This window comes from Electrophorus electricus, chromosome 14 (genome assembly GCF_013358815.1).
Source record: "Electrophorus electricus isolate fEleEle1 chromosome 14, fEleEle1.pri, whole genome shotgun sequence".
In the NCBI taxonomy this organism is placed as follows: domain Eukaryota; kingdom Metazoa; phylum Chordata; class Actinopteri; order Gymnotiformes; family Gymnotidae; genus Electrophorus; species Electrophorus electricus.
This window is the reverse complement of record NC_049548.1, coordinates 5,423,820-5,442,715: the sequence shown is the minus strand read 5'-3', so window position 1 is coordinate 5,442,715 and position 18,896 is coordinate 5,423,820. Positions and strand designations below refer to the sequence as shown.

Here is an 18,896-nt window from a genome sequence, read left to right as displayed (position 1 = left end):
GGATGGGGGACACCGATGTATTGCTATTTGTCAAATTAGCTTGAGGCATGCGATAGAGAGCCCCGTCCGCTGTATGCAGACGCAGAATGTGCTGATGCCAGTTAAGCGTTATATTTCCCTTATAGCACCGTGGTGAAGACATGGCGTCCTGCAGCAGTCTCCCGACTCTCTCTTCGTTTCAGGAGCAGCTGGACTACGCCCTGGAGGACGCTGCCACGCAGGAGGACAAGGAGAATATCGTGCGCCAGTACTTGCGAAAGTTGGACGAGAAGGAGGATCTGAAGATCCCAGACTTTGAAAATGGTTAGAGTGTATATGAGTGAACGGGAGCAGTGCTGACGCGTGAAACACATTCACTTGCGCCCCTCAGCAGTTTAGGATGTGACTGGCCATGGTCAGAGTTGGCGTTGAAATTGTCAGATTATGTTGTTCAGATCTAATCGTTACGGACATGTAACAAGTGATGCTGATCCTTGATATAGGCCCTCTAGCTAGATAATGACTACTGCTCAGTCTCAAACAGGATGTAACGTTTGTTAACTTCTGACAGTTTGTGAGAAAGTAGCAAAAGCTTTTTCAGTTAACCATAAGACGAACTCCGCTGGAGCGAGTTACGTCTCGGCAGGGTGTTCCACTGCGACTTTTAGTTTTTGCTTTGTTTGACTCTCCCATCATTAACCTTATTAGTCATACATTTTAAAAAAGGGATCCCGTGTTGGTGTAGCAGTGTCGTTCTGTTGTTCTGCAGGTTTGGAATGGCTCAACACCGTCGGCCCGCTGTCTTTGCGGAAGGAGTTGTTGGGCAAAGTGGTGGTGCTGGACTTCTTTACCTATTGCTGCATCAACTGCATGCATATCCTACCTGATCTGCACCAACTGGAGCAGCGTTACACTTTTAAGGGTACGTGCACACACCTTGTCTCTTAATCTCCAGCATGGCTCAAATATAGACATTATGCAGATTAAATTGCCTGTTTGTGATTACTGTACCCACAGAGCATCTTCTGATTTTGATTGAGATTAATTCCCCAAAGTGGGATGCCTACTCTTGAGTTTATATAGTATTGGGCAGAGAAAACCTGCAAATTAAGGCCATAATTTCTCTCACAGTCAAAATCCATATAAAAAGCAACACATTTAAACTGGAGTGCCACACTCTCCAAACTCCAGTCAGGACGGTGGTCAGTTAAGCTGAACACAGCGTGTTTGTTTTATCATACATGCTCACTCCCTTTCCTAATCATTATTTTGAGTTTTCTGTATTTTCTAACATTGTTGGATTGCAAAGAATATTTCTACAGATAGCCATGTCAGTTGAAAATACTAGACTGACTTTTTACAAAGCACACTGTTTACCAAAAAAGGGACATAACATTTCTGTGCTTAAGAAAAATCTTTAGGTTTGATGCTATTCTTGACGCCTATAGACCGTACACTTTAGGGGTCTGGGGTGTGTTTCCTGATAAAGCTACGTCATTACAAACATTAAGAACAACAATTTTGCAAACGCCTTCTTGGTCTCCAAAATTACAAATGAGTTTTAAGAGGTTCTTTGTTGACAGTGTGCAGTCCACTACACTAACAATTCCGTGACAGGTTTTCATGCAATTGGAAACAATTTAGATTTTATGCAATGCATCCCTAGTGCATGAAAATGTTCTATATGTTAGCGCATGGCACAGAAATGCTTTAGTGACAGCGTGCACACTTTGCATACAGCAGGTTTGCTTAGTCCATGGGCATCCCAAGAATCTGCAGAAATCCACCAGTGCCATTACGGTAGTCTGGCCTCACTCTGCTACTTATTCGTGTTAATCATGCCATTTGATTGATTGGTTATGTCATAGCAAGCTTAGTATCTTAACTGTAGGCATTTCTTTGCAAAGAATACATTTACTAATGTGCTACTGCTACACTGGAAAATGCACTTATTCTAAATTATTTCATATAAATGTGTACATCAACAAATAATCTCCTGTACTTCAGGCAAGGTCTATTGTTTTTTCATGTGAATGGAATTATTTAAACCCTGGAATAAAATTAAACACTATGTATTTATGCTCAGAATTGCACCAAAAGACTCATAGTGGGAGGACCCTACCCACTGAACTATAAATGAATACTAGGAACATAATAACTACATAATTCAAGCTTGTAGTTTTGATATTTTTTGACATTGGATGTAGTGCAATATAAAATATGTTTTCCAAAAAAAATATTTCATGATTTTGTGTTTTTATACATGCAAATATGCTGTTGCGGTGTTTAGAACTCGCGCGAACCACTGGAAAATTGGTGGCCTCTTTTTGAGGTAGAACTGCACGTGAAATTCAAGTTGAGAACTACTTGGTGAATTACAAATGAATTTAAGTAGTATGTTAGTTACGAAGGGTTTCAGGAAACGTTCGTAAATTTAAGAATGTTCTTAAGTACGAGGCTATGAAGTTACTTAGCGTTAGGAGTGTTTTGGGAAACCCACCCTGATTGGTTAAGATGTGTAATGCTTAAAAAGGTGTCTTGTCCAGGTACAAACTATAATGCAGGCATATTCCGTATGCATTCTGGGAATTATTGTAGAATCCAGGCAGTGTCAATGCTAAGTTTCTAACAGTAAGAGGCTAAAATGCTGAAACATTCAGATTATTTCCTGGCCCATGTTTACAAAGATTTTCATACTACTGAACATGCACACTATTCATGTATTGGTCACATTTTTTTCCTAACAGATGGCCCACTCAGCTCTAATGATCTCTCTCGTTCTCACTTTTACAAACAGTAATGCAGCATGACATGAATATCTTACTGAAGCCAAGATCAGCCTCCAGATGCCTTTAGTGTAAAATAAGAAAGGGGGAGATGTTGAATGGCGATAGCTATTTTCTGAACTTGTCTATAATGCTGATGACTATGTATGTGAAATCTGAATACAAGGTGCAACATTTTGTAGCCTAGCATTTGTGGGAAAGTTTTTCTTTAATTCATTTTAATTAATCAAAACTGAGAGCAGACATATTCTTTAGTGCTTTAAGAAACAAAACTATTTCTTTAATCTGGCACTCATTTCAGAAGAGCATCAAGTTTGATTTCCAAAGACACCTGCTGATGCCATTTGTTAGATGTTGTGAACTTTTTTTTTTTTTTTGGTCATGTACAAGGCAGAGGGTGCTCCTGGGATACAGTGCAGAATATGTGCTTTTGTAACTGTGTCCCCACTAGCAGTGACATCAATACATCACCTACTGCTGGAGCAATGAATAATTCTTTTCGATGCTGTTAAAACTAAATCCTGCTAAAATTAGAAACTCCATTTGTTAAACCAAACCAGTAAAGTGACTTACCACCCAGTTGAAGTATGCAAGTGCGTCAGATGTCATGCGTGAAACGTCATAAGTCACGTGATTGTCTTCAGAACAATGCAGGCCTCGGCACAGTGCTTATGTTTGACACATGCTTCGGAGTCTCGGTGTCAGACGGAACATCGGTGATGATAGCCAGGTTTGCTTTGCTTGTTAACAGCCTGTAGAATTGCCTGTTTTTCAGTGCGGATAAAGGACCAGATCCCTGTGTAAATTAGGAAGCAAGTCGGTGCAGGCTCTACTGTACTCAACGCTATGGACCATTACCCTATGTTCTTAACATGGTCACTTGCTTTATACTGATAAATACTGTAATGCTCACTAGAGAAGGTAACAGAAGGCAAGAGGTTCAAAGTTTATGTGCAGAGTCACATGTAGTGGCCATTTCTGATTGTTTTCCAGCATGGCAAACGCGACTCGGCTCAGGAAGGGTTTGGAATCAGGCATGCTAATGTAGGGAAATCTGCAAAGCATCGCGGCCCCCCGGCTGGATTGTAAACGGCTGTTCTAAAACGGCATGAGCGCGACTTTGGGGATCCTGCTGACGGTCCCATAAGGGAGAGCACAGTGCTTCAACCCTTACAGCTTTGTTTTCTTCTCCAGTTCCTTCTCTCTAAACCTCAGACACAATGTGGTGAGGCTTTACACACTGTAGGGGGGCCTGCTTATTGGCTAGCCTCGTTCAGACACCCTGGCCCGTGGCCGGTGGCTTATTATAACACCTCTGGGCAAAGTGCTCTTGATCCTAGATGTCATTGGTCTATTGTTAGCCCCTTACTAGGATCATCTGAGGAAACGGGCCAAGCCAGTTGGCCCGCAGCCCCCTCACTGCTCTCTCTCCAACGTTACAAAGGTCTCTCTGGCATGGCTTTTGGTACATACTGTTACCGGACCTCAGAACATTCCCAAACCTGTTCTGTCTTCACACCACAGTTCATAATGGTACGTTTGCCTTTATTAGGAGTTTCCCATGTAGATGTTATGCAGTCTCCTCATTAGGTCATTTGCTTAGATTACATTGTTTTGATGTTATAAATAACAGTAGTTATACTTTTTGTTTTATTTTAGTCTTGCACTCAGTTGTTTTGTCCACAGCAGGAAACTGCCCCTGCAGTCTTGGAGAAATGAGTTAAATGCGTCTTCTTGGTAGTAGCAGTAGTGGTACTTGTTCCAGTGCTTGCTTTGTAATTCCTCTTGGGGCTATGGTAGCTTGGGAGGCTGGCGCACAGGCAAGCGAAATCACAAATCTGCCTGCGTGGCGTGTTCAACTCTGCGAGCTGTTTTTGAAACGAGGCGGACGTAAGCCGTCTCTGTTTCTCTCTGAGCTCACGTCGTGGCTTTCCGCTGCCGATCCTACAAGTTTTAAAATTCCAGCGGATGGCAGAAGGGGGAACGTGGAAGACGTGGCTCGTTCACCGGTGGCCCGGATACAGAACCGGCGGGGGGGGTGCGCATCACCTGTAGTGGCGAGGCAGGGCAGAGACATCCTTCTGACATTTCAGTGGAATCGGTCAGACGGCAGGTGGAGTGGGCAGGAGAGCAGAGTGGCTGAGCCAAACGGACTGGGTGTGCTGATGGCAGCATCACCTTGGCTGGAATGGTCTGCCCGAGGCATGTGTAGGCACTATTGAACGCTTTGTTCCCCACTGATGGGCTTCTCTCCTCCGATTCATAGCAGCCCATCGGTTTTATTCATTAATTTGGTTCATTCACTGTGCCTCAGCAATTGGCCCATGTGGTTAAATGGGAGATTCACCGTTTTAAACATGTTGGCTCTGAAGGTTCAGAGAGGTTTTAAATTATATTTATTAAAGACGAAAAGATCCTCTTGCCTCATGAGAAGCAATTTAACAAGAAATGTGAACAAAATCATATAGGGTGGTATGTTTTGATTAAAAGTAAAGGTTTTATATCAGAAATTGTGATTTAAATGAAATCCGAAGACCTGAAGTGATTGCAGAGACACTCATAAGTTTAGTTAAAAAATGATGATTAATTAGACTTAGTTTTATTAGTTTATTTTATAATTATAGATTCAGCTTAGGTAAAACAGAACTACACGTAACTGCTTCAATGTTATCTTTCCAAATTAAATTGTTTTGATGAATCTCACCATTAGGGTAGCGATACTGGAGTTAAAACATTGTCATGTTCTAACTTTTCTGGCATGAAAAAAAAAAAAAATTTGTATGCGATGTTTCATACATTTTGTGAAATATGGACAGGTCTTGAATAAGAATGAAGCTGGAAATGTGTGAGAACAAAAAAGCCATTTCAGAAAGCATCACGCAAGGAGGCGATATGACAACTCGCACAAACAGGATGTATTCATTCAATGCCTGAATAAGATAGACACCAACCCGTCAGTCATTCATCCATGTATTGCGTTATGAGCGGAGAGCCTTGAACTTCTTTTCTCCTAAACAGAACAAGAAGCACTTTGTTTGGAAAACTTTAAAGTAATGCCACAGTACTTTTCTTACTCTCTTGAATTGGGGTCAACTTCTGGTAAATTAAACATTCATAATTTTATCAACTTTCCTAGTACAACATCTTTTTGAATATACCTCAGGGCACTTTAATATATATGATATAACCTTTTAGAGCTACAGGCTTTTATAGGGAATTTTCATTTCTGTTTCACTTCACTGACCATTAGCCCTGGTGTGTAGAATTAATTTTTTTTTTTTTTGGTTAAAGGAATACTTTGCTACCGTTTTAGTCTTTTTGCCTACTCCTGTGGTTCTCTTCTCTTAGATGGCCTGGTTGTTGTAGGTGTTCATTCAGCCAAGTTTCCCAATGAGAAGGTCCTGCAGAACATTCGCAGCGCAGTTCTCCGGTACGGCATCACACACCCAGTGGTGAATGACGGCAATGCCCGGCTTTGGCAGGAGCTGGAAGTCGCCTGCTGGCCTACTTTGGTGCTGCTGGGCCCCCGAGGAAACCTGCTCTTCTCCGTGGTGGGCGAAGGCCACCGAGAGCGCCTTTTCCTGTTCGCGACCGCCGCTCTGGAGCACTACGGGCAGCAGGGCCTACTCCAAGACCACGCTGTGGGGATGAAGCTGTTGAGGGACTCCTTACCCCCCTCCATCCTCTCCTTCCCAGGAAAGGTGGCAGTGGATCCCCACAGCAAGAAGCTGGCCATTGCGGATACAGGACACCACAGGGTCTTGGTGGTGACCAGCAGTGGGCAAATGCTACACTGTGTTGGGGGTGAGGAGCGCCAGCACTGTCTGACCTCATTGATCCGGCGCAGTCGGTTACATAACCTCTGATTTAGGATCAACAAGCAGCTACATAGAAGCGTGTGTGCTCTTTGTACCTTCTGTTTTTGTGTGCTAGGGCCTGGAAGTGGGAGGCAGGATGGGGACCTGTCTGAGGCACTCTTCAGCTCTCCTCAAGGAGTGTTTATAAAGGGAAACGCCGTGTACGTGGCGGACACCGAGAACCACCTCATCAGGAAGGTAAATGGAAAACGAGTTGGGCTGGATTAATGCCTGCAGCGTGGGGATCTGCCCTAACTCTGTGACTGGGCTTTCTTTAAGAGAAGGTCTTTCGTGTTGTTCTCAGTAATGTCGCTAGTAAAACCCCCTCACTCCCACCAGATTGACCTTTCAGAGAGAAGAGTCACAACTGTTGCTGGCGTTGGGGTGCAAGGCACAGACAAGGAGGGTGGGTCAATGGGTCCTCAGCAGCCAATCAGCTCCCCCTGGGACGTAGCCCTTGGCACTGCAGGTGAAGTGTTTTAAAGACTCTTATAGGTTTATACATCTCCTTTATTCTGTTTCCCAATGAAACTAACAAATAAACATATGAGGGTGTGCATCACAAAATGATTCACAATGAAAAGATCTCACTAGTCACCTTTTTACACTTTTTCTATAGGTGGATTTTACGTTTATCTTTTCATACTTTAAATATGGTATCTGATGAGAGAACCTGTTAACTGTGGTGATGTCAGATAAAGAGAAGACAGTTTGATGAGATGTTTTTAGAGGAACCACTCAACTAAGCTGCTTCCGTTAGCATTTGTTGGGGAATTCAATTTACTCATAAATGGTGCTCCCTGAAATTATAAGAGAAACATGGAATTGAGAACCCTCCCAAAAGATGCTCCCTTTATTTAATTTTTGTTGAAATGTTTATTTCCTTTTTTAACACAACCTAATCTTGGCTTTGCAATTCTCTTGTTCCGTTAGTCATCTTTTCCCAGAAGCACAAGCATCCCAGAGCTTTGTTATATATAGAAATCCCCACAGTCTTTATCCTTCAAGCTCAGGTCCTCTACCAGAGGCCTGGGAGCTTGAGGGTGCAGTGTAGTATCTTAGCTGTTCCCAGGACTGCGCTCTTCTCCAATGTTGTTCCTGGGATCTGCTGGGATCAGTTATTTATCTGTTGTGGTTTTTTTGTTTTTTTGTTTTTTTTTTAATCTATATTTGTATGGTATTCACGTCTAATGTTTTTGTGGGCAAAAGAAACAGAGCATAACCCTGTTCACTTCAGTCTTTTTGCCAACTGAGTTTTAAAAAATGAAAAAAGCGAGAGACCCTTGTGCTGTGAGGAGGAGGGTGTGATGTTGGAGAGCCACGCTTCACATCCTACTACTCACAACGCACACAACAATCCTTTAAGCTAAATCCAGCTCTCATTTTCAGATTCATAACTTTGTCCATCATTACGCTGGAACTTATCTTTGACACACACCACATAAACACACAACATACTCAACATTCATTCTACTTAAATGTAGCTGAACACAGTAAAATGATTTTAACTTCTTTTAAAAATGACATGTGCACTGGTGTGCTATTAAATGTGCTTAAAAACGTCTGGCGATATGTTATAGAAAAGTACCTTTCTGTTGCATTTGACTGGATAATAAGCAGGTTTTTCTGGCTGAGTTGAGCTAAAGCTCCACCTAATCAGCCCTGGAGCAGAATTACTATGGAGAGCAGGCTGCTGTAGTACTAGATCTAGCTACATATCAAGGTGGCATTGTGCTACATGCATCCCAGAAATATTGCCAACGTTGGCTCACTGCCTCAGGAATCCTGCCTCAGGGTAATCCTTCAAGCTGCAGAAGCAAAATCATGTATGTTCACTTCATGCTCCAGACTACGTACAGGGATCATGAGGCATCTAGAGGCAGTGCAGCGGTACAGATGGATCATGTAACTATTCCTCAAGAGGGCTGACTCCAGTGGATATTGTTCATTGGTACCGTGACCCGCTAATATTCTCCTCCTTTGTGCAACATTCTCTTCCTGAGAATTAGGGTCATTTTTATCTATATTTTCTCTCAGTCTTGCTCATAAAATTTAATGTTTCATATAAAGCTTCGGTTTATTGCTCTGCCAGAAGCAGTTTTAAGATCTTTTTATTCTTTTTTTTATTCACTTCAGCCTCATCTCCCTATCAGACCCATCTATCTCGGAATCTCATCACAGATCCTGGGGGAGCGCTCCGGAGCTCTGTACATGCTTTTCTGGGCTCCCATTTACCCAGTTCCGAGAGAGAGCAGTCAGAGTAGGGCGTTTTCACGGAATGGACTCTCCATGTTGGCGACAGCCTGGGAGAGACCGCCATGATGAACATAGCCCCATGGTCCTGCCTGGATACAGAAGGTGATGGGACCAAAAAGTGAGAATGGAGAAGCTGGGGCTTCAGACCATTCTTGTCTAACTTTAGGATGTAGGGCAGTCATTGCACCCAAATTGGCTGATCTGTTTGACTTGTATATGGCAATTGGTCCCCATGGCCTTCAGGCATTTAGCATATCTGTGGGACAGCAAATCATGAAGTGAAATACAAAGCAAAATGCTGAATATCCAGATCTTTGTTGTGTAGTAGCATATGAGGTCCTGATGGACAAATGCAGGTTACAAGCAAAGTGTATTTATGCACTGGATCAAATGGCATCACATAAACATGGAGCAGCTGATCTGACTGAATTCAAAAGCAGACGAGTCGATGTTTGTTATATCTATTATAGGTTCATCTGTTTTGAAATGAAATGAAATCAGGTCAGCTGCTCCAGCTCTTATTTTACGCAATCAGACATCTGTGGGCTTCAGGTGATTCAGCTGTACCATTTCCATAAACAAGTAATAAGGACACAGTGTATGTGGCCACTAAAAACAGAAAAATCAGGTTGCGCTTTGGCAGTTGGATGGTGTGTGTGTGTGTGTGTGTGTGTGTGTGTGTGTGTGTGTGTGAGTGGGAATGTGTTTGTAGAACGTTTTTTAGTCTCTCGTTAGCATTGCTCTCAGGCTAGCCAGGCACTCCATCCTCCTCCTCATTTAGCAGTTCCTTAGTTTCAATGTGACCTGCCAACTGTACTGAACAGTGTGACCCACCAGCTGCACAACAGTGCTGCTCCAGGCCTCTGTCCTGGACGGTAGGTTCAGTGTGGTTCACTGGATGAACAGTGCTGCTCCAGGCCTCTGTCCTGGGCGGTAGGTTCAGTGTGGTTCACTGGATGAACAGTGCTGCTCCAGGCCTCTGTCCTGGGCGCTGGGTTCAGTGTGGTTCACTGGATGAACAGTGCTGCTCCAGGCCTCTGTCCTGGGCGCTGGGTTCAGTGTGGTTCACTGGATGAACAGTGCTGCTCCAGGCCTCTGTCCTGGGCGGTAGGTTCAGTGTGGTTCACTGGATGAACAGTGCTGCTCCAGGCCTCTGTCCTGGGCGGTAGGTTCAGTGTGGTTCACTGGATGAACAGTGCTGCTCCAGGCCTCTGTCCTGGGCGCTGGGTTCAGTGTGGTTCACTGGATGAACAGTGCTGCTCCAGGCCTCTGTCCTGGGCGGTAGGTTCAGTGTGGTTCACTGGATGAACAGTGCTGCTCCAGGCCTCTGTCCTGGGCGCTGGGTTCAGTGTGGTTCACTGGATGAACAGTGCTGCTCCAGGCCTCTGTCCTGGGCGGTAGGTTCAGTGTGGTTCACTGGATGAACAGTGCTGCTCCAGGCCTCTGTCCTGGGCGGTAGGTTCAGTGTGGTTCACTGGATGAACAGTGCTGCTCCAGGCCTCTGTCCTGGGCGCTGGGTTCAGTGTGGTTCACTGGATGAACAGTGCTGCTCCAGGCCTCTGTCCTGGGCGGTAGGTTCAGTGTGGTTCACTGGATGAACAGTGCTGCTCCAGGCCTCTGTCCTGGGCGGTAGGTTCAGTGTGGTTCACTGGATGAACAGTGCTGCTCCAGGCCTCTGTCCTGGGCGCTGGGTTCGGTGCGGCATGCAGCCCCCTGACTGTACTTCAGTGTTGCCTTTCACTCTCTGACTTTCTACTCAAGGTTTGATTTAATTAAGCCCCATATCGAATGTGCTCATTCCTCATAAGCAAGCAGCTTGATTCTCAAGCCACATGCTTCTTGGATGGTACATGAGTTTAGAAAAAAAAAATTGCATATACTTTGAGACTTTGAAGTTGAATAGTTTTGCTATGACTTCTTTATCAGACTATTTTTTACACGTTTCTCTGGGTATGTGAATCTGTCTCTTCTGTCCTTCTTTTGGTTTTCCGGCGTCTGAAAGCCAGCTTTGTTCCCTGCCTCTCTGTTTGTCTCTCCATCATTGTTTCCTGTGAATACACGTCGTTGGGCACCAGCCCAAGTGAAATTGTCTCAGATAAGCTGAGTCCCATTAGCCAGCTATTGTTAGACATAAGTGCAACAGCCCTTAATTCTCCATTCCTCTCATAAAACGCACACATACACAAAGATGTACTCAAACCCTCACACAGTGCAGTGAAATAGTTTTGAGTATACACTCTCTCTAGTCAAGGCTTAAATAAGGTTTTGTTGAAATGTTATTGGATGGGAATGTCCACATGGATGTCTGGGCTGACTGCTGCTCATGTTAGACACTGCAGCATGCGTGTGAAAACACACACACACACACACACACACACACACACACTCTTTCTCTCTCTGCACTCAGTCATTGTCTATTAATGGACACAAGATAAATAACTGAGCCCACTCAAATGTGCCACTGTCCATATAATCAATGTTCATTTCCGCGAAGGCCTGAAGGTTAATATCTGACCAGTGAAGCTAGACTTTTAGGCTTTTTCAGCAGTTATGCAATACAGTTGAAGCATACAACGTTAGTGTACCTAAGACTGCTAAAGAGTGTACTTCAGCTGAGCAATGTGACTCTCCCACCAAGACATTCTTCATACAGCTCTCAAGTCTAAGATGAGGGATACTGGTTGCCTGTCCCAAATAAGATGTTGAATGCAAATAAAGATGAACAAATCTTAACGGTAAAAATCTTGGGGTTTTTTTTTGGGGGGGGGGGGGGGGTGCTTTCTCGTCCGCAGAAAGAAACTATTCTAAACATTTGGTTTGGAAAGAGATTTTGGTGAATATAGTTCAGAATGTTGACTGTGTGTGTATGTGTGTGTTGGCACAGGTGGTGTGGAGGATAACGTATTGTGGATCGCCATGGCAGGGACACATCAGATCTGGGCTCTGTTCCTGGAGGATGGGAAGCTGCCCAGGGGAAGGTGCGCTTTCACCTCGAGCGCTCTCTGATGCCCACTGGGGGCATGGCATCACCTGCCGTCTTTAAGAGGAACAGCGTGCTGTAGTGTAGGATGGGATGTTTTCTTGTGCAACTTGCACTCTTTCGGTTGAAACTTTACACATTTTGCATTAGAAATATTTCTCCCAAACCATCCTTTGCAGTAACTTGGAGGTGTGGTGTTTAGTTTATTTTATTGCAAAACTCTAATGTACACTGTCTGCACAATTATTAGGCAAAAGAGTATTTTGACCATATAATAATTTTTATGCATATTTCCCAGCTCCAGGCTGTGTAAATTTGAGTACTTATTGGATTTAAACACATCATGTGATGTGATGTGTATTTGTGTAATGATGGAGGGTGTGGCCTAAAGAGATCAACACCCTATATCGGGGTGCTTTTCAGAATCAGTTAAATCTCTTTTTTGGCCCATTTTGCCTGAGGAAAAGTCAAATTGTAAAAAGTCTTTCAGAGGGATGCAGCACTATTAAAATTGGTACGATATTGAGGCATGCTCACAGAACAATGAACCATTTTGTTGCAAATAGTCAACAGGGTTGCAAGAAATGTGTTGATAGAAAAAAGATGCAAATTAACTGCCGAAGATTTGAGAAGAATCAAACGTGAAGCGACCAGGTCCCCATTATCCTCCAGTGCTGTCATATTCCAGAACTGCAACCTACCTAGAGTGCCCAGAAGTACAAGGCGTTCAGTACTCAGAGACATGGCCAAGGTAATAGAGGCTGAAAACCGACCACCACTGAACAAGACACATAAGGTGAAACGTCAAGGCTGGGCCAAGAAATATTTGAAGACAGATTTTTCAAAGGTTTTATGGACTAGAGTGACGAGTGACTCTCGACGGACCAGATGGATGGGCCTGTGGCTGAATCAGTAACAGGCACAGAGCTCCACTTCGACTGAGATGCCAGCAAGGTGGAGGTGGGGTACTGCTATGGACTGGTATTATTAAAGATGAGCTAGTTGGACCTTTTGGGGTTGAAGATGGACTCAAAATCAACTCCCAAACCTACTGCTAGTTTTTAGAAGACACTTTCTTCAAGCAGAGGTACAGGAAAAAGTCTGCATCGTTCAAGAAGACCGTGATTTTCATGCAGGACGATGCTCCATCATATGCATCGAAGTACTCTAAAGGCCTTAAAGATGAAAGAATAATGACATGGCCCCCTTCCTCACCTGACCTAAACCCTACTGAGAACTTGTGGACCCTTAAACAGGAGATTTACAGTTAAGGAAACCGTACAGCTCTGAACAGTGGGCAGGCTGTGTTTGCTGCTGCACAAAAAGTTGATCCTTAACAGATTAAGAAAGTTAAATGAATGGAAGACTTATGAAAAGAAGGGAGGCTATTTTGGTCACTGATTTTATTTATTTTTTTAAATGTCAGAAATGTTTATTTTCATCTGTTAAAGTGAGAACAATAAACAAAACTCAATTTATAAATAAACAAGTGAGATGGGAAAATTTCCATTTTTTAGTTGCATAATAATTCAGAACACTAATGTTTGCCCAATAATTATGCAGACATGGATATTCTCCTAAGAAAGGTTTTGGTTTTCTTAAATATTCAGGTTTGAGGTTTATTAACATTTTGGATTGACTGAGAGCACTGTAGTTGTTCAATAATACAATGAATCCTCAAAAATACAACTTGCCTAGTAATTGTGCACATAGTGTACAATTGAATAAATATGTCTCACTTGCTAGAGCAGGAAAACAAAACAAGGTGCTAACCACACCAAGATCATGGGTTCAAATCCCAGGAAATACACGTACTGTATTAATGATGAGTACGTTTGAATAAGCTCTGGATAAAATTGTCTGCCAGAGACTATAATTGTAAAAAGAAAGCTCTTCTGACTCTTTCCCATAACCAGCTTGTCATTTAAAGTCACAATGCCCGTTTGATTCTGGACTGCGCGTTTGGTAGAGCTCACACAGCCACCTCACCCTTCTCACCTGCAGCGGTCACACGCGAGGCGTGTGCGTGCGTGTCGCCGGCAGTGGGAGCGAAGAGAACAGGAACAACGCATACCCACGTAAGGCAGGCTTGGCCCAGCCTTCAGGCCTGGCGCTCGCCCCCGACCAGCCCTGGAACTGCCTCTTCATCGCTGACAGCGAGAGCAGCACCGTGCGCAGTCTGTCCCTGAGCGACGGCGCCGTCAAGCACGTGGTCGGTGGAGAGAGGGACCCACTGGTGAGACCGGACGGCAGGTTCTAAATGGCTTCCGTCTTGCCAAACTCAAAATTAAACCCATACGGAGAGCTTCTGGAGCTTTTGTTGTTGTTTGTTTTTTTTGTTTTTTTTTATGAGGCAGAGGAAAAGTCAGCATTCGTACCCTGTGCTCTGATCTTACAGAGCGTCGTGGAGACGGGAACGCTGTGTCCCAGGGCACAGGGAGTCTGCAAGCTGCTCTGGCCAGCCGCTCTGTTGCGTGTTTTAATCGGCGTCAGCTTGTGCTCTCTGCTCTCCAGCACATTAACTTCCCCGCTCACGTGGCACATGCACCGGCCCACTGTAATCCTGATCAACTTAACACACGCGCGCGCACACAGTGCGTGGAGAGATTTTAGTTTTTAAGGGTTCATGAATTACAGCAGTCACTGCATGTCAGATTTGAAAGCATTGTACCGTGCTGTGCTGAAATATTTTACAAGTTTGCTCAGCCGGAGTACAAGTTCGGCAGACTGCTCCACAAACGCGAGGAGTTGTTTAATAAATGAGGCTCTGGAGTGAACATTGTGTACCTTTTCCAGATCTGCGTGGTTTCCATGTGTTGACCTGTGTCCCCTACTGCCAGGCGAGGGGGGAGGATCCTTGCACACTCATTAAACTCTGTGTGATTAAACCCTTTCCTGCCTTGTTAGATGAGCTGATTGGTGTGTTTGGTGAACTTGGCTGCAGCTCCAGTCAAGTGCCAGGGGAGGTTTATTTCTGCAGGGCACGTCCGACAGCCACGCTGGTTTGCTACAGGTTCCCCCCCCCCCTGCCGACTCATGCTTCTTCTCTCTGTTTCAACAGAACCTTTTTGCATTCGGGGATGTGGATGGCAAGGGTGTAGAAGCCAAGCTCCAGCACCCGTTAGGAGTGGCCTGGGACGCAGCCAGCGGCCTGCTCTATGTGGCGGACTCCTACAACCACAAGGTTCGCCATGGAAAGACGAGAAGGTTTTACTCTGCGTGCCTTTGTGTCGTTTCAGCGCCGTCTTCTTCACAAGCAGTGGCTGCGGTCGCTCCCCGTGGTCGTGCGTCCGCCTGCCTCCTCGTGGCTGTTAACACACCTGCCCTCCTGTTCCAGATCAAAGTGGTGGAGCCGAAGACTAAGCAGTGCAGGGTGCTGGCGGGCACCGGGCAGCCAGGTGATGGCTTTGGCGCAGGCTTCCAGCAGTGCGGCTTTAACGAGCCCGGGGGCCTGTGCGTGGCTGAGGGAGGCAAGCTTCTCTACGTGGCGGACACCAACAACCACCGTATCAAAGTGCTAGACCTGGAGACCCAGACTGTGTCCTTGGTGAGTGGCAGCCGTGGGCTCGTCGAGCGGACTCTGTGAGTCCCGGTGGTCCCTTTGTACCCTGGCCCATCATCTCCGTCTCCTCCATCCTGGCTTTTCTCCCATCCTTCCAACAGCTCCCCGTTTCGGTGGAGGAAGTGGATAGCGTCCGCGCCAGCCACGCCTCCGCCGAGGTTCTGGGAAGGGCGCCCAGGCTGCCCAGGTCGGCGCCGCAGGTCCGCATGGCAGAGCTGGTAGTGTCGGCGGGCCAGACCATCAACGTGCTCCTCAGCCTAGCCCTGCCCGCCGGGACCAAGCTGACGGAGGCGGCCCCCAGCTTCTGGAGCCTGTCCGCCGCAGGTACGCCGGCCGCCGGCACCCACACTCGGCGCTGACCCTCCATCCGACCACAGGACTCAGGAACATAAACTCATGGTGTGTGTGTTTCGATTCGAGGACATTACATGGCGGTCTTCTACCTTTGCAAGTGGTCCCTGGACATGTCAGCCGTGGGCTTTAAAGTGTGGCTGCGAGGTGTGTGCAGGAGTGCTCTGTTCACACGTCGTCACCAGGCTGCAGTGAGCAGCCGGCCATGCTGGGAGCCTAGCCAAGGCAAAATTAATAATTCCTCTGTGCCTCCGAACACACAAGCCCACTTGTATCCCCCTGCCCTCCCCATTCCTTCTCTCTCTCCATTGTTCGCTATTGCACAAAATCCTTCTCTCTCTCTCTCCCCATTCAAGATGAATGCGATTTTCTGTGCAGTTCTTAGGAGTTTCACCCATTGCTCATATTTGTTTAACTACAGCAGCACAGTGCCCATTCCATTCATCTAATCACTCATGATGGAGTTGGAATGTTGCGTGATATTGCAGATAGACGAGCCGTCTTTGATGGCCTTGTTTGATGCAAGTGAATGATTGAAAGTCTTGATGGATTCATTCTTTATAGTGTTATTGGACATTTAAAACACATTTAAAATGTAAAGTAGAGCATTCTAAGATCTCAACAAAGCCGAGGTAATTGGAAAAATAAAAGTAAATCCTTCGCATAGCTTGCTTATATTCAAATGTACCCTTTTAAAAAGACATGTCCTAGATAAAATCATGTTAAAAAAAAATCAAAATCTATAGGTGTGTGTGTGTGTGTGTATGTGTGTGTTTGTGTTTGTGTGTGTGTGTGTTTGTGTGTGTGTGTGTGTGTGTGTGTGTGTGTGTGTGTGTGTGTGTGTGTGTGTGTGTGTGTGTGTGTGTGTGTGTTTTTAACCTAGCATACTCCCCCCACTTCCCATGTGTGTTTGAATGGAAGATGTCCTAATTCAGTTTGGCGCTTGTCTTAGTAGTGTGCCCTTGGTACAAGGCCAAAAGTGTGTGTGTGTGTGTGTGTGTGTGTGTGCGCATGTGCACGCACACATACATTACAGGCCCAGTGCAGTGGCATCCTGGAGTTCAGAGTACATTGGCAGCCTTGTTAAATAAAGGTACCACCGTTCTACATGAAAAGATCCCCCCCCCCCCGAGAGCTTGCCTTTCTGCATTCTAAGAGACTTCACCAGCTGTGGAAGAAATATTCCATTACACACAGGCACATGCCCTCATACCGCACTCAGATGTAGCCCGTGTCTTTAAAACGTTGTCAGTCAGGGATTCAACAGTAATTGCTGGTGACACATGACTGAGTTCTCTGTGTTCCTGTGCTCCGCAGGCAACGAGTGGATCCTGGAAGGACAGTCTGTGACAGGACACATCACTGATGTCTCCCGTCCCCTGTCCATCACCTGCTCGGTCCCAACTCCGCCTCTATCCCTGGACCCTGTCCTGACCCTCAGCGCCTGGCTCTACTGCTGCCTCTCAGGGGGCGGAGCCTGCATGATGAAGGCTGTCTCCTTTACACAGCCCCTGCAGATCCACTCCACTCCCAAAGATGGCACTATTGCCGTGACTCTCACTCATACGTTCTGAAACGAGCACTCACCGTTCCACAGTCCAGTAGACTGTGAGGGGCACATATTTAGTGTTAAGCAAGCATAGCTTGTAGATAACAAATGCTGCTCTACTTGATGCGAAACATTAAGCTTGCATATTTTATTATGAGGTGCATAGTGTGTTGATATGATGTGCGTATAGTGAGTTGATGGGTGGAGATTGAATGGAATGGTGCATGTCCACTGGCAGAATCTGACTGCTGTGTCATTGGTACATCTGAAAAATGACTAGAAAATCCAGAGCAAAGTGCCTTATTTTTCTCTCCAAGGTAAGTGCATAACCCCAGACTGGTTCTGCTTTAAGGCTCAGTGTAGTCAGCCAATCAAATCAGTTTTTCCCCAGCAACATAGCTGATGTACCTTCTTTTCACTGAAGTCTAAACAGCAGATAATGAGCTCCTGCCAAATCTTCTCAAATCTGATTTGAACTGCATTCGTCGTCTCATGCAACCATCTCAACAAGCGATCGCAAGCCAATAGCGTGTCTAAATCCACGAATCAGAAAAGCGAGAGCAGATAATCTGATTTCTTTGTACCAACTAAACTGCACTGAAGTCTTTGCAAGCTTATTTTATTTGACCTTTAACATGACCAAGCCCATGCAATGTTACCTCACAACATTTCAGGACATGGTGAGCATTATTTCCTCATATCTGGGTGTGGTTGGATATCATTAAGCTTTTGATTCCATAACATTGTTACCCTCATTTGATACACTGTCAGAGGATCACTTGAATGGTCCTAAAGGGGGTGTTATGATTTTCAGCATGCAGCTTTATTAGCCATTCTGATCTCTACTCTGGTGCTGTATTTCAACAGAGCAGCAGGGCTTCTTATTTGGATTGCACCAGTTGACTTGGACGATCTGCTTAATTCGCATAATTCCAATGACTGTTTACAAGGTCTAAGTGCCCTTAAAATTGAATTCATCCAGTGTAAATATAACATACTTTATCTAAAGTAATAATATTTATTGACAATTGCAGAGTTTTTCAGAAGATAATGATCTCCAATTGGGGCAAACAGAAACTTGCAGTTTCCCAAAATGGTTTAAAGTTGGCATTAGGTTTTACATCAACAGTTGCTCAACTCGTACTAGTATTTAGTAGTGCTGCTGTTTTCGGAGTGCTTGTATAGGTTAGTCTTTAGACTGCATGCACATGGAGTGAATGGCGAGTCTGTCCTGGGAGCCCTTTAACTCAGTCAATGAGCTTGATCTCTCTTTGCCAAAAGCAGCTTTTTTCACATAGCATCTGAATTCTGCACCTTAACAAATTGTTCTGAACTATTTAATATAATAAACATTATTTTTACCATCTTTTGGCCTTTCAATGTCTGCCACCAGCTGTTTTTAATGTTGTATCTCAGTGGAAAGCAGTGTTGCTTAGGACAAATGTTCATATCATCTTAACCATAATCATTCACTATGATCATATGCTTATGGCACAACCTCGATGCTGTCGGGAACTGGAGGCCAAACTGACTCGGGAGTTGTGTGGCAGGGATTATTGACCACCAATATTCATGG

At 45.0% G+C, this 18,896-nt stretch overlaps 1 protein-coding gene across 1 annotated transcript; it reads left to right on the top strand.

Moving 5' to 3' along the window:
- The first annotated feature begins 98 nt into the window (after positions 1-98).
- nhlrc2 (NHL repeat containing 2) lies at positions 99-18,700 on the top strand. Its single transcript, XM_027024850.2, has 11 exons — positions 99-303; positions 749-901; positions 6,114-6,569; positions 6,699-6,820; positions 6,962-7,091; positions 11,763-11,856; positions 13,863-14,094; positions 14,920-15,042; positions 15,196-15,405; positions 15,522-15,744; positions 17,089-18,700. Exons 1-11 carry the CDS (start codon positions 141-143, stop codon positions 17,343-17,345), a joined length of 2,163 nt encoding a protein of 720 aa, XP_026880651.2. The 5' UTR covers positions 99-140; the 3' UTR covers positions 17,346-18,700.
- The last annotated feature ends 196 nt before the right edge of the window (positions 18,701-18,896 follow it).

What these genes read in the sequence shown, in the direction of transcription:
- nhlrc2 (XM_027024850.2), top strand. Translation starts at nt 141, where the DNA reads ATGGCGTCCTGCAGCAGTCTCCCGACTCTCTCTTCGTTTCAGGAGCAG. An exon ending in AATGCTACACTGTGTTGGGG is followed by an intron (nt 6,570 to 6,698) that starts GTGAGGAGCGCC and finishes TTTGTGTGCTAG; the next exon opens with GGCCTGGAAGTGGGAGGCAG. An exon ending in AGAACCACCTCATCAGGAAG is followed by an intron (nt 6,821 to 6,961) that starts GTAAATGGAAAA and finishes CACTCCCACCAG; the next exon opens with ATTGACCTTTCAGAGAGAAG.